This window comes from Neolamprologus brichardi, chromosome 17 (genome assembly GCF_056152115.1).
Source record: "Neolamprologus brichardi isolate AB-2024 chromosome 17, ASM5615211v1, whole genome shotgun sequence".
In the NCBI taxonomy this organism is placed as follows: Eukaryota; Metazoa; Chordata; class Actinopteri; order Cichliformes; family Cichlidae; genus Neolamprologus; species Neolamprologus brichardi.
Window position 1 is genome coordinate 11539224 of NC_142120.1, and position 15118 is coordinate 11554341.

The following is a 15118-nucleotide window of genomic DNA, read 5'->3' on the forward strand; positions in this document are numbered from 1 at the left end:
GGGGCAGGTTAGTGGTCGTTGCAACCAAACACAATGAGTCTATGGCGGCATGCTAATTGTGGCACTGCAGTTTAATTAGCATTAGTGCGGCATACCACAGTAATGAGCATACTGAGGTAATGGATGGCTGTGAACACAGCGACAGGTAGTGGTGGTGTAGAATTAATGTGTGGGTGAGAGAGGGGAGAAAGAGAGAGAGAAAAAAACATTCAACGGATCTGCCAATTAGCTTTTCCCTCCGAAAAGGTTATTCGTTTGACAGCACCAAAGACGTCTTGGGAATACAAAGGATTGAAGGGGCAAGGAGCTTGCAGCATGACTTGCAAGTTTTATCAGCCATTTTGTGTTTACTTATGACTTCCTGAACTTTTTGTATCAGCCTAATAAGCTTGTACATATGTTAGACAACTGTTTATGGAGACGTGATTGTGGGACACTGGCATACAACTGCATAGAAGCATTTAGATTTATGTTATCCTTCATTTACTATGAAACATAGTGGTACTCTAAAGACAATATAAGTTGTGGGCTTGTAAAACTTTACGTTTCAAGCAAATTGACACTTTTAGTAGCAGTATCATCTGGGTCCACTGATTCATTAGGGTGCCCCAGTATAATCACAGTTTACCTGTAGAGATTTACTACTGGTTGTACTGATAGATCTTATCTGATAAGATAGAACATGACATCTGGCTATTGCCAGAAGCATGACATTACTACTCCCATTCCCATTAGTGTGCAACAATCCCAAGCCATCTCAGATTTCTTTATGTTTTGCTCACAAAATTTGAAACAGATGCAGTGATTTATTTAAAAATATTTGTAAACTAGAAACTAGTGTTTCAAATATCCATCCATCCATCCGCTTCCACTTATCCTTTTCAGGGTTGTGGGGGGTGCTGGAGCCTATCCCAGCTGTCATAGGGCGAGAGGCGGGGTACACCCTTGACAGGTCGCCAGTCTGTCGGAGTAACACACAGAGACAGACAACCATTCGCGCTCACATTCACACCTATGGGTAATTTGGATTAATCAATTAACCTATCCCCACAAGCTGTTGGGGGGATAGTGTTTCAAATATATAAATGTAAACAATTTTTTAGTTAACAATATTTGGTGTGACGACTTTTGTTTCTCAATACAGCCTGAACTCTTTTAGACAAGCAAGTAATCTTCAGAAATAGTTCTTCAGGATTCTCGAAGGACATTCAACCTTTTTTTTTTTAGATGTTAGCTGCTTTTTATTCTGTTCTCTGTCAAGATGATCCCACACTGCTTCAATAATTTTGTGGTCTGGGCTCCGTCCATTGTCACACTGAAAAATTATGCCGTTGCCAATCAGATACTTTTTCGATGGTGTTACATGGCAGAGCAAAATCTGAAGTTACTTTTTTTGCGTTAATAATTCCATCAGTTTTGACAAGATCTCCAGGACCACTGGTTCAAATGCAGCTCTCAAACCATGACAGTCTTTAGCCTCCACAGATGGCTGTGGAGGCTCACTGTACCTCTCTCTTGACCTGCGTACATATTGACGATGGTTGAACTAAAAATTTCTAATTTGTTGTCACTGATTTTTCATCCAATTCTTATTTAATTTGACATACCTCATCATGTTCTCCCGGTTACCCTTCTTTATAATTGGCTTCTTAACAGCCACACTTCCACTGAGACCATTTTCAATGAGGCTTCAGTGAAAAGTAGATGGGTCAGTTGAAAGGAGTTGCATCTCCTAGGACCTGTGTCAGGTCTTTGTTGCATTTTTTCCTAATTTCTTAAGGAAATTACTTAATACTTAATTAATACGAGTCATCTGCTGTAGATAGTTTTTTAGACCTGGCACTTCTAGTTTTTGTTTAAAAACACGTTGGGAATACCTTCTTAGTGCAAAAATGTTTTTATGCCTGTCATATAATGTTATCTATGGTCATTTAAAAACTAAATTAGTATCAAACAACTAATTCAGAAAGACCGGTGCATAGAAGGAGAAAAACTTTTCTTAAAAATATCTAAAAATATATATACATTTAACTAAGCAACTGAGAACAAATTATGTTTTTGTGACAGGCTGGTATTAACAATGTGTTAAATACAATTTAAAATAGCTTTGCAAAGTTGTTTTTTATGTGTGGAAATAACAATGATTCATCTCTTGAATTAAGCAACTGTTTTATGCTTGAATGATTCATACGTGAGTGTTAAGTGGCTTTAAAAAACAAAACAAAAACAAAATCCCCTTCAAATAGTCAGGCACAAGGACTGGATTGAAGATGGAAAGGTGGAAAAAGCAGCCAGACATCAACTTCAAAAGACTTTGAGAAAGGCTGAAGAACAACAGCACTTTAAAACTGACAAGGAAGTCTTGCTCCATTGAAACAAAATATAAAGAAGTGAAGGGTGGTTCAAGATTTTTTCATAGCACTGTGTAGTGCATTCACACCTGACACAGATCAAATGGGCAAAAATATGCAAAAATAAAAATGTAAAATGGTGTAAAACACATTTAAAATTATGATAAATAAATAAAAAATGCACACTGTAAGTGGACTAGTGGAAGTAACGGTAACACATACGAACGTGCCCAGGAAGAATATAGTGTATGATAACTCTGCTGGAGATGGAGTGTGATTTGATTTGAATGGTGATAGTGGAAAGAGGTAAGAGTAGGAGGAGAATAAGAAAATGAAAAAGTGAGAAAAGTGACAAGGAGAGAGTGATTTCAGTGCTGTGGGAATATTACCAATATCGCAGCCAAAAGCAGAGATTGAGATATGTCAAACCAATTATTAATGTGAAGATATCTCAACATTAGCACGACTTGTTTCGAATTGACACTGATATCACAGAGGAATGTGTGATATTCTCAAAATCCATGCCAAATATGATGACATTCATTTTGACAATGGTACTTCTCCAAATATGGTTTCCAATCTGTCTGGCTGTCATGCACGATAGGCGTGTTGACAGCGTAGTTAACCACTTACAAAACTGACAGCTGACAGACTGGCATTACAGGGGGTAACATAACCACAACGTGGCTGTAACATTTTGTTATATTGGCTCCCTGCAGAAGTGCTTCTGCTTTACTTGGAAGGGTTGATGTGTGGATGGAAGTAATAGAAAGCTTAATAAGCCCTACCAGACTAGCATGTACCAAAAAAAAACAGTGTAAACACGGTTGAATATAACAAGTATTGACTAATTTGTCAAATTCTGACATTTAAAGATAAATCTTTTTAAAAGTGACTTGTTTTGAAAGTGAAATGTTTTCACTCTGCAGCGTAGAATAAATCATGTGCATTTATGGTTGCTTCTGCCCATATGGATACGGGAAGTCTATAATATGCTCACTCTTCTGTAGGAGGCTTTCCCCTGATTGACAGTGTGTGGTATTCAATGTCAATGGTAAAAGAGTAGGGGGGGGAAAAAAAAAGAAAAGGACGGAAAGGAGGAGCTGCTTCGATTCAAAACTTTCCTTTCACCTGCTGAGTTTGACAGGCATTAGCATACGTTTTGCATCTTGGCAGAAGATGGCATGAGACGGCCGAGTCCGTTTAGTTGACAGGTGAGGCTCAAGGTTTAGTGAGCCCTCCCCGCGGGGAGGGGCGAGGGAGGGGGGCGTCTGATGTAAATTTTGATGGATCTAAACATATATAGTGGGGTTTAAGGGATTTTGCAAATAGTAGGATAAATGGAAGCATGTGTCTTCACGCAGCCGTGTGCATTCAAAGTCAAACTTGTGAGTAATTATTGAAGATATTTGTCTTTCTAAACAAATGGTCAGTGTATGTCAAGGACATGACTGCTATCAGAGAAGCAGACACACACACACACACACACACACACACAACCAGGTGCACCATCCACTCCTGTTGATTTCCTCTCCTGTAATATTGATTGCCTTTCTCCTCTTCCCCTGGTGTTCTCTCTAACAGCTCCTCTCACCGATCTATAGAGTAAATAAAGGCAATGCTGATAGAGAAGGAGTGTGTATATGTGTGTGTGTGTGAGGGAGTGAGAGAGAGCAAGAGAGCTTGCAATTCTGTTTTTTTCTCGGACCAGTGAGGTGATTTCAAGGTTGATTGGAAAAACAAACTATCTGGAAGAACACTTTTGAAGAGGAACCGCTTGCTATCCTTCCACTCAACACCCCTCTTTCCAGCACAAAGCGAGTGTGGGTGGGAGACCGTGTATGAGTCTGAGCTCTTCCTGGTTCGGCCCTTTTGCTATACGTTTGCAATATGTTATTAGGCCTTTGCTATGTGTGTTCAAGTCTCTGGTTTGTTGTCAGTGTACTAGGCCAGGTGCCTGCTTTTATCCTTTGTAAAAATATCTTCAGGCTTGGCCAGACCAGGAAAAAGCATTTCACAGGATAGCGCTGCATTGAGTGTGAAGGCAGACAAACACACAAGCTCTATATTCCTATATTTATGTTTTTCCCTGCGGACTTTTTCCTGAGGCTTTACATCATTAAACTGTTGTCATTCGCTTACGGAGCTTACTGGTTTTCACTTCATGTCATAATGCTATGTTAATCACTTCTATGATTGAGCAGGACTTGTGACCGGTCACAGAGGGAAATGGAGGATTTTGTGCTTGTCGTTAAATCATTACTTTAGTAAATATGCCGCATACAAGCAGATAGGCGAAGGTTGCAAGCTATACAGGCTTGTTTTGGTTTTATTTAACAGCTTTCACAATTAGAAAATATGTTTGAAAATGTGCAAACTTTAGTGTTCAGTTTTGAGCTGTTGTATACTTAGTAAACAACGTATCAGTCCTTTTCGACTAAACTACTTCTTTGAGCAACAGTACTTTATGTTCAGAATCCAGCGATCGACTCTTGCATGCAGCTATCCATCAATAATTGTTCCTTTTTTGTGTTACAACAGAAATATGGTTCAGCCAAGACAATAAAGCGGAGGTGAGTGAAGATCGAAAGAAAAACGTTAAACATTTCTGTCTTCTGAATATCAAACAGTTCAGCTTTCAATTGCTGAGATGCCTGAAGAAAAGTGCTTTGGATCAGCCATGTGTGCATTTTTGTGTGTGAGTGTACCAGACCTACACAACAAGGACAGGCTAACAGTCATGCTACCTTGCAAAATAAACCCTAGTTCTCCCACTTTCTTTATCCTTCAGCCTATTTAATTTGTAAAGCTTCCTTTTTTGTTTTGGATAATTGAAAAGCGGCCATACAAAACGACTATTCAAAGTATAGAAAACTGGAAAAAAGGACATTTTAAAAATACTCTCGAGAAAGTATTAAATTTTATTGAGAACTACTGCTAAATGTGAAGATTGGCCATGTGTCTGTGTAAACACTTTTTCTTTTTGGAGGTCTGCTGGGATGTTATCTATCAAGCTGTGAATCAAGCCCATTAATGGCTTTGCACTACTACTGACCTCACATTAAACAAAGTGGGTAGGAAGGAGTGGAAAGATACATACACAAACATTACATTAACAGACTGCATACATGCTTCAAGACCTTCAAAGCATAATTTTCAAGCCCATGTCATCTCAGTGGATTTTTATGTTTCCAGACACATAATTATTTTCCAATTATCCTCTAGAGACCATTAAAAGTAACATGTTTATGTGGACTACAGAGTATATTATGGTGTGTAATGCATTTGTATCTACACACATATTTGCATGAGCGACGGCACAATCCATGCACAGCAATCAGTAATTAGTTGTCTGTGGTGTATTAGTAAATATACCCAACAGCTACATCCATCCTCCATTGTTTTAACATGAAGTTTACAAGTCTGTTATTAAACTTTGTTTTGCAATTTTCTCAAACATAATCAAGAAAAAATTCAATGGTTAGGAAAAAAACACAGCAATAATGTAAAGAATATGAAGTTATCCTTGGTGCTGAGGCCTAAATTTGGTAAAATAGGGAGCTATACAATAAATAAATTAACAGGCTAATAAAACAACAGCAGTGGTTGTGGCAGGAGTATAAAGTCCTGTCTACCCTGTGGTCGAGGTGGAACTCGGGGGGGGGTTTCAGTTACACCAGGACCAAGTTAAGAATTCACATGCTGGGTAAGGGGGATGGACTTTGAGAAAGGTGAACCTGTGGTCGATCAGTCCCAAAGGGTTGTGCATTTTACATTTTGTGCCTGTGTGCTACCGGGGTGAAGCGCTCTGTCTAAATGACAGAATGTGTGGGTGCTGATGGGTGCGCACAGGCTCACACACCAAACACAAACTCACATGCACGCAGCACACCTGTAATCTCTTTTTCCTGCCCTTGTGATGGTCAAACGTCTAGACACCTGAGATCGACTCAAGAGGCACTATTTTCTCGCTCTCTTTGGGTTCTATTCTTGTTTTCGGTGACTTGACACTAACTCTCAAGCAACAAGGGCTTGTGTGTGAGCATTCATGGCTTATATGTGTGTGTTAAGACAGAGGTGAGCTGAAAGGGCTAAGTGTGACAGACCAATCTGTAACCACCCATTTTCTCTGACTGTTAGGATACGAAAAGTCTTAATGGGTTTGTAAGCACACATAAATCCATACTTAAACAGTACATATTACCACACATAGTGAATTGGTAATCGTGATAGAAATTAAATGTATGGTTGGAATTACTATATGTGTGTGACCTTGCTTATAACTTCTAATTTGTGATGCTCAAATGAGTGTTCACAGGCTGCATCCTACGTGCATGCTCTATTTTTATTTCTTATGTTCTGTTGCACAAACAGATACTTTTTTCGCCCTCCTTTCAGACACACTCACTCCCTGATCATTGAATATGTCATGATATCCTTGATACCTTGAGTGTTTCTTAGAATTTGCCAGTATCTATTCTTTACTATTCTGTTCCCTCAGCTCTCTCTTTATGACCTTGCCATTCATCTGTTATTCCCTTCAACTGTCCATCTTCACTTCTCTGCAGCTTTCAGTATGTTCCTCTCACACTCACCCTGCTTCCCTGCCCTCACTGTGTCCTCTCAGTGCCAGCAGGGATGAAGGTGCTAAATGTACTCAGTCTCACTGATACACACACCTACGCACATTTACACACACTCTACCCCAGGGCTAGAACCAACACAAGAAACCAATTTTCAATTTACAGACGAGTGGGAAATCTCCCTGCCCACAGCAAGCACTATCTCCCTCCCATCTTGAGGGACAAGGGTTTGACAGCAGCTGGGGTGTTTGCGAATTTGTGCTTATCTATGTGTGCATGCTTGTGCATTTCAAGGAAACAATGAGGGGGACGGTCTTAAAAGCAGAAGCAATAAGAAAAGAGAAGAGGAAGGGGAACAGGGCGCAAGAAAAAGTAAATCATTTGTTTTTAATGAACTAATCTTGGAGATGTCATTCAACAGTTTTCTACAATAAAAGAAGCTATCACTTGCCTAGCGTCAGCTGGGCTTGGTGCCGACTGGCAGTGCCCACCAGTATCTGTGCTCTCACCAGGTTCTAGTTTCAGGGGTAGTAAACAATGCCAGTGGTTAGGTTTGGTAATGGATCTAAAGGGTGGGGTGGGGGGTTGTTGGCAAAAGGCTGATTCCCCAGGAAAGCAATCTGAGACTTGGCCTGCGCTGGCTTCAGGTGTCCCTAAAAGCTAAAAGACTGCAAAGGATGGAATGCTGGGCATGGACCCAGGCGCCACATAGAGGTAGGGGAGTCTAACAACCCAAAACACCCTCAAAATGTCTGGTATGTTGGAGGCATAACAAATGAAAGAGAAGCAACTGAGCAAATACAGTATTTGTATGCATCGGGGGTAAGCAGGAAAGAGAGAAATGCATGTGTGTTTAGGTCTGAGAGAGTTCTAACAGGACTTACATGTTGTGCAGAACACACCAGCCACAGTGGGGATCTCCGGATCCAAGACATTCGCTGCAGGTTGTGTACTGACCACACGCCTCCACTGGGATCCTCGACAGCTGCAATGAGATACAAATATCATTAACATACAGCAGAAAGCTGTGTGGCTGCATAAATAATGCGAGGATGAGCAGAAATACCAAAAGGAGAACATTACCACAAGACACAGAGAGGGCCTGAAACTAGTGAAAGTGATATATATAATTCCGAAACAAAACAGAAACACTGTGTTCAGGTTTTGGCAGAGAGACGTAATGATACATTTTCAAGACATCAAATAAGAAAGTGCAGTGAGCAGGAATCTTTGGATAATGGTGTCATAGACAGCTTCTTCAGATCAGCGATACTGCTGTTGCAATCAGCAGTATCTGTCTGCTGTATGGTCAAGGTAAGTGTAGGTGCAGAGGTGACGGTGATAGTAACGCCTTTTACTGAAAACATAATATATAATACATCGTTACAGAGTTATTGTTTCCATCTGGGATGACTCGGATCAACACAAAATGATCATTAAAACAATTATGTTAGTTGTAAATTGTCTCTATTAAACACAATGACATCATGAAGATGTGGAAGATTCAATCAAAGCCTTCCTTTTATCTTGTTTTACGCAACAGCCCGAAAAACAAATCCATCTAAAACACTAGTTTTACCCACTATACTGTATACACACATTAACCATAAATTCTTTTAGTTTCCTGACCGATTTCTATTAAAATGTTATTTCTCGACAGCTCCCCCGTTGCTCCATTTGACCTCGTTCCATATGGGAAACTTGGCCACTCGGGACAGCCGTCCATCCATTATGATGTATAGCCTTGCCAATTCAAAGCGGCATTGACTGGCACTGATTGGCACGGGCCATGAGTGACCGAGCACAAGGGGCAAAGCTGAGGTAGATCTCGGGCTGTCCCCCTCCTCTTGTCTCCATGGTAACTGCATGGTGCAATAATAGGTGTTGCTGGCACTTTTGATAAATGAGCCGTCATTGGTAGATGACCGCTGTCACTCGGGCTGCTCTGTGATGACAGCCAAGAAAGAGAGACAACATCGTTGGTGTTGGACCGATGTGGGTAAAAGGGTGCACGTGTGCCTGCATACTTCTGGAATTACTAAAAAATAGTGGGGAAAAAAATGTTAGAAGATAGGTACAAATATTTTTTTTGCTTTTAACATCCAAGTTGAGTTTCTCCAACTTTTTCTCGCATGAAACTTTATTTTAAAACCAACTTAACATAAAGGAACTAGAAGGCTACACTATCACTGTGTGTCACCCAGTGATAGTATACATCCACTGTATGATTTAAACCACTGGACCTAGTTTCAAGAAAGTCTCATAAGTCACTTTGGTAACACCCCCAAGCAATTATTGTACTATTTCAATGAAAAGGGAGACAGTTAAAACAGATGCAATGTCCAATGAAATATAAAAATGCATGCTGTCATATCTGTTATATTCATTAACCGACTCCTCAAACTAAACCACAAATGTCATGCTAATCCATGCTATGAATATGATTAGACAAGAAAAAAATAATATTCGATCCTACATGTTTGCTATTTTTAACAAGTACAGGTATGGCTGCCATCACACAATTGAATCTATGGGGTGCATGTGTCATGTGCAACACGACTGACTCATATGGTTCCCTGTTCGGCTTTTAATTGGCTCTTCAGGGGCAGGGCCAGGACACCTTTACCATTACAGGATTCTCCAGTGCATATTTATTAAGGATTCTTTGAGTGATTCACTGAAGATTTATCATGGAGAGGACAAAAGTAAGTCTTACATCAAAATACTCAATAGGCTTAATATACCTTTGCTGAATACTAAAACACATTATCCTGGATACCTGAGAGACATTACATTTATAGCAAAAAGAATTAGAAAAATATAGATAGAGAAGTTGGAGTAAGAGGTCAGCTCAAGCGCAACTTGCTAAAGAAAACATGGATTTAATGCCCTGTTCGCAAATACTAATGCAGTCATGGTGAGTACTGATGTAATTTAGGCCTTAAATCAACCACCTACAATATGAACTGAGGATCAAACTGTTTTGCATACTGCTCTCTCTCTGTGTACCTCTGGATATATGAGATGTAATTATACATGTCGTTGCAGCACATTTTACTGACTAAATTCCATATTTGAGGGTATGAAAAGGACCATAATTAAACCATGCAATGTAGGGCATGACAGAATGTAACAAGAGATCAGAAATGCCTGTGCCTAGTGGTATCTCTAAAGCACAGGCTGCCACTGACGGCGGTTCTCTCTGTTGGACTATCACACAGCACATCTCTGCCTGACAGCCTCTCTCAAATAATAATAATAATAAAAAAAACCCACACAAGTCAAGTCAGTTTTGCTCACGCTGATGGTGGAAGTCATATTTCAAGACATATGCACACTGATGCACAAGAACCACAGAGATCCACATACAGTACCTACTGGAGTCATGCAGTGACACATGACGGAGAAACTCTAAAAAACATACTAGTGCATTGTTCCTTCTCTTTCTCGCGACATTTATGCATCTTTGCAAGTACTATAAATAGCGTACTCGCTTGCAAACACACACGCACATATACACACACATTCTAAAACAGATTCACACACAGCTGAATAAATTCAGAGGGGGCGTATTTCCTTGTCAAAGTCAAGAGGAATCCAGCTTGCTATTACAGATTAGAGACAAAGCACTTCTGTGTGCTATGCTTGTGTCTGCTCTGGGGGAAAAAAAAATAGCTAGTATTTTTTGCCCTCCCTACTGTGTAGAGGCGTATTTGCATTAGGTAGATAAAGAGAATGAGTTTGAGATGGAATCAGGGAGATAGTGGAGAAATGGTGTGTGCACATGATCAAACTCAACACTGATCGTCATTGCACGGTGCATCTTGCGAGATAGATTTCCTGCTTTCCTGTCACTCTTCACCGGGCCTGCACCTCCTCCTGCAATCCAGCACTGCCTCGCCCCACTGCCAGCTAAAATAAGCTCTAAGTCACTAAAGAAAAAGGCCATTGTGATAGCCTATAGTGGGATTTCAGCTCCAAAAAGCCTTATCGTAAGAGTATATGAAAGCACGATTTCTCTTTGCCGGTGCATGAGCGTATTTATGTCATCTACGTGGCCATGACACGCCATCAAGTGGTTTGTCACCTTGTGATCTGCCATAGAAGTTAAGCACCCAGACAGAACTGTAGCAAAAGATGCCACCATATCTTTACAATTTAACACTTCATCAGTGGCAGATATGCTGATACAGACATCGCCCACAACTATACACCTACGCAAAAAAAAAACCTCACATGGAATTAAACCTCGATTATAATGGAATGAACCTCCTGATGCCTATCAACGCCTCAGATGCGTGCATCTGGGGAGATGGTTTTATTGAACAGATTAAACATACACACAAACAAAGACAAACACACACCACCATTCAGAGCATGGCAAAAGCGATGGGTGCCGATGTGGCTCCTCTGTTCCAGAGCACACATCCTGATATCATTCATTCTCCCTCTGTTTCTATCTGTCTGTCTCTGTCACTCAGATGCTCTGAGGTGTGTAAGATCATACATTCATCATCTCTCCAGAGCCTCGCTCCTCTATCGGACACACACACACACACACACACTTTAGCGAGCAATACTTTTGTCTCCTCTTTTATCAAAAAATTGAGGGATTTGGTGGCTAAACGACCCAATGCACCCCTTGTCCCTCTCATCTCGATATCACATTCATTTCATGCTATCTTCTTCGTGGGCTTTGCCAGTGAGACGACCATTACGGCTCGCAGTCTCTCCAATATGACCGTGCTATCATATCAGCAGGGATAAATACAAAGGATGGGGTGCATGGCATTTATAATTCCCTCCGTGTTTCAGGTGAGTAAATGACAGCCATTACACCCTGCACTCTCCCTCCTTTCACAATAGGGAGAGATGGAGGCTGCTGAACGTAATCGTGCTTTTTAAAAAAGGCAGAGATCACAGAAGTACTTGATACCCTAATGTGTGGGGAGGAAGATGAAGACGCACTTGATCATTTACTGCGGTGGCACAATGGCATCAAATTACATATGCAGTTTATATATGTAAGATGGGTATCAAGGGAATTGGGGTGTCAGGGTGGGGGCCTTTGCATCTTCACATTTTTACTTTAAAACCTTAATCATTCCACTAAGGAAAGACTGACTTTGTTTTTTTTTGCTCCCTCTTTTACTCTGACTCCCCTTCTTCTTACACAATGCCAGGGGCATCCAAGTCAACCTGCAATGGGGAAAGTGATCATTTATTAAATCGGCAGAGACTTTTATTATCAACTAATTCTTCAGCCTAATCTCTATTCCTCTCTTTATCCCACTCTTTTCCTGCCCGCTCCACTTGTAATTAAACAGGGATTCCACCTGCAGCTAAACTAAACCACTCCAAATGAACAGAGAGAGGGAAATTAAAGTGATAGCCCAATCCTGCTTCACAGCCTGTAGGGCACACTGAACTTCTCTTATCTTTTCTCTTCTTCCTCCGGGCTAGCTTCGTCTTTTTCTCCTTCCCTGGTGTGAGTTTGTTCATTAGTTCAGTACAGTGTTGGCAATCCTTTTGGCTGGGAAGCAGAAATTAACAAGAAATAATGTGCTAAATGTAAGTAATGTGGTACTTTTTGGTTATTTTCAAACCAACACTTTGCTGTGCATTTGAGAACGATGTATTGCTTCTTACAGCAGAAGCCATGTCCTCATGTTGGCAAGCTAAGCAGTGCCAGTGTGCATGCCACCATCTGTATTGTTTTAAAGTTTACAACTCGAGCTTTTTCAACTCCCCTCAAATACACCCACCCAGGGTAAAGCTACTGATCATTTATTCCAAGTGGTCAAGCAGGATTTTGTTTCTCGTTTACTTCGCCTTATAAATCCTGAATGTTTTTCTCTTCTAACACAGAATGTGAGTTGATGCTTCATTTGCTTCAGTGTAACTTCCTTTTTTTGTCCTTCTGTATCGCACCTCCAGCTGGATGGAGGCAGGATTGAAGTTAAAGTCAAATGAAGCGAGGGACACGTCAACGATCCACTGCCTCGTCACAGCTGACGTCCCACTCAATCCGTCAGCCACCAAACAATGGTATTATATCACAAACTCAGCTAACAGAGCGGGCCAGTGGCTGCAGGTGCAATATTGCTTTCATTTGACGTTCCAGAGGTTAAATGACAAAGCCATCTATTGCACTGTCAGGATTGGCAGCTTAAGACAAATGACTCTGTTACAATCAATCATTTTTATTTATCCTATCACTCCAAAGACAGTGAGGCCTCCATTCACAGAGAGGAAAAAAGCAGGTGAACAAGCTTGAAACAGTTTAGTTTATGCTTACTTAAATTTGGAGCCAAAGTTTAAGGGCAAAAAGCAAAATCATATCAGCCGCCTCATCCGAGGAAAGTCCTGGGTTCGTATCAAGGCTAGGGCCTTTCTCCTTGTCCTTGTGTCTACTTGGGTTCTCTCCAGGTATTCTGCTTCCTCCCACAGGCCAAAAATATGCACGTTAAGTTAATTAGGAATTCTAAATTTACAGTGAGCATGAATGCTTGTCTGTCTCTCTATTAACCATGCACCAGACTGGCAAACTGTCCAGGGTGTACCCTGCCTCTCGCCTTATGACAGCTTCAACACCCCCACAAGCCCAAATTGGATAAGGCGAAAAAAAATGGATGCTAATGTTGTCCTATTACTGTACATAGTTACTGCAAGAACCATGCTGGAGACATGTTGGTCAGTAAACACAAAAAAAGTACTCGCACAGAGTCTAAATCTGCACAGAATGCGTCATTGGGTCCTTGGATAAAATAAGGCCTGTATCATGAAGAAGGAGTGCACTGTTTGGACTATTTCCAGTAGCCAAGATGCTCGGAGATGATGGTGACTCACTTGAATGACAATTTTTAAAAAAAATCTAATTTCTGTCTTCTTTTATTTAGTGATGTCCTTGCAGAAATTAGTTGAACAAGACTGTGAAAACAGACTGAGAAACATACTGCAACAGGGAAAAAGTTAACAAGTGAGACAACGGGAGAAAGAAGAACGGGGTAACGTTAAAAGTGGGACTTTGTATCAGGGAAGAGTTCACTCCAACCTTGTCTGCCCCACTTTATTGACATTTTTCAGAAGCTTGTCAGGCAGCAGTGATCGCGACATATCAGCTCTCTTCACTTGCCTTGTTAGACCACAGTGTGCCTGTAGCTAAACTGGGACACAACACAATATGCACATCTAAACACCCTCGTAACTTCCATCTGCACACTAGAGAGGTGAGAGAAGCCAAACTCCAAGAGATGCGGTGGAAAGTTTCCTGCTGACAAAAATTAAAGGACGCTTGTACTAAACGTCTTGGATGAGATGCAAAGGCGCAATACTTCTACAAATTGGCTTGTTGGATTTCCCTTGGGGGGGGGTACAAAAAAAAATCCATTTGACTTTGAACGATCTCACCCACTATGGTACACATTTTCAATAATTCACACTTACAGATCTACATTTGCTACGGTGAACATAAATAATTTAGCACAATGAGCGTGGAAGTCACAGCACTTTCCAGCAACAGTTTATATGCTGAATGAGAAGCTTTAGTATAGGTGGGGAAAAGAAAATACCCAAGCACGAGTGCAATTTAGGAACATGGCAGAAAACAATCTAACCACTGGCTCACAGCTCAGTGGCTGGCAGGATAAGTTAATGCATTTGCTGTGTTTGCTGTAGGGTAATGGTATAGCTATGGGAACACTAAAAGAGGAATTGAAAGAAAAAGACACAGCAAACAACCTCTGGAACAGCTCTCGAATGCCCTCAAACGCACGTCAAGGCTCGGCACAGTCGGCTGCTGACTAATGTGCTTTGCCATTAAAATCATATTAATAGAAATTACATTCTCCTGATTGGATCCAAGTTGTTTTTACTCCAACTGACATAAAACCCCACTTAGAGCAGTGGTTCTCAGCATTTTTTCTGGCATGAACCACTTGAAAAGCTGAAAAAGATTCCCGCACCACACGCCACAATTTTTCAGTCATTAAAAAAAGATCCGAGTTAGCTTCAGCTTTGCCTATTCAAAACACATTCGTTTGACTTAATTTCATTTAATTTTTCCCTAGTCAAACAAAGATCACAGTTTCAGGGCCACAGACTTGTAACATATTCTTATTATAATTCAAGGTTATGATTCTGTGCATTTCACCAAAGCCATTAATGGAAAGCTTGCAAGATTAA

The 15118-nt window shown here is 40.7% G+C and overlaps 1 protein-coding gene across 1 annotated transcript in view; it reads right to left on the reverse strand.

Moving 5' to 3' along the window:
* Positions 1 to 15118, reverse strand: part of plxna4 (plexin A4) — a 241588-nt gene that overhangs the window by 83304 nt on the left and 143166 nt on the right. The window contains exon 5 of the mRNA XM_006780708.3: positions 7819 to 7919. Within this exon, the coding sequence (XP_006780771.1) occupies positions 7819 to 7919 (101 nt within the window). The remainder of the gene's footprint in view (positions 1 to 7818; positions 7920 to 15118) is intronic.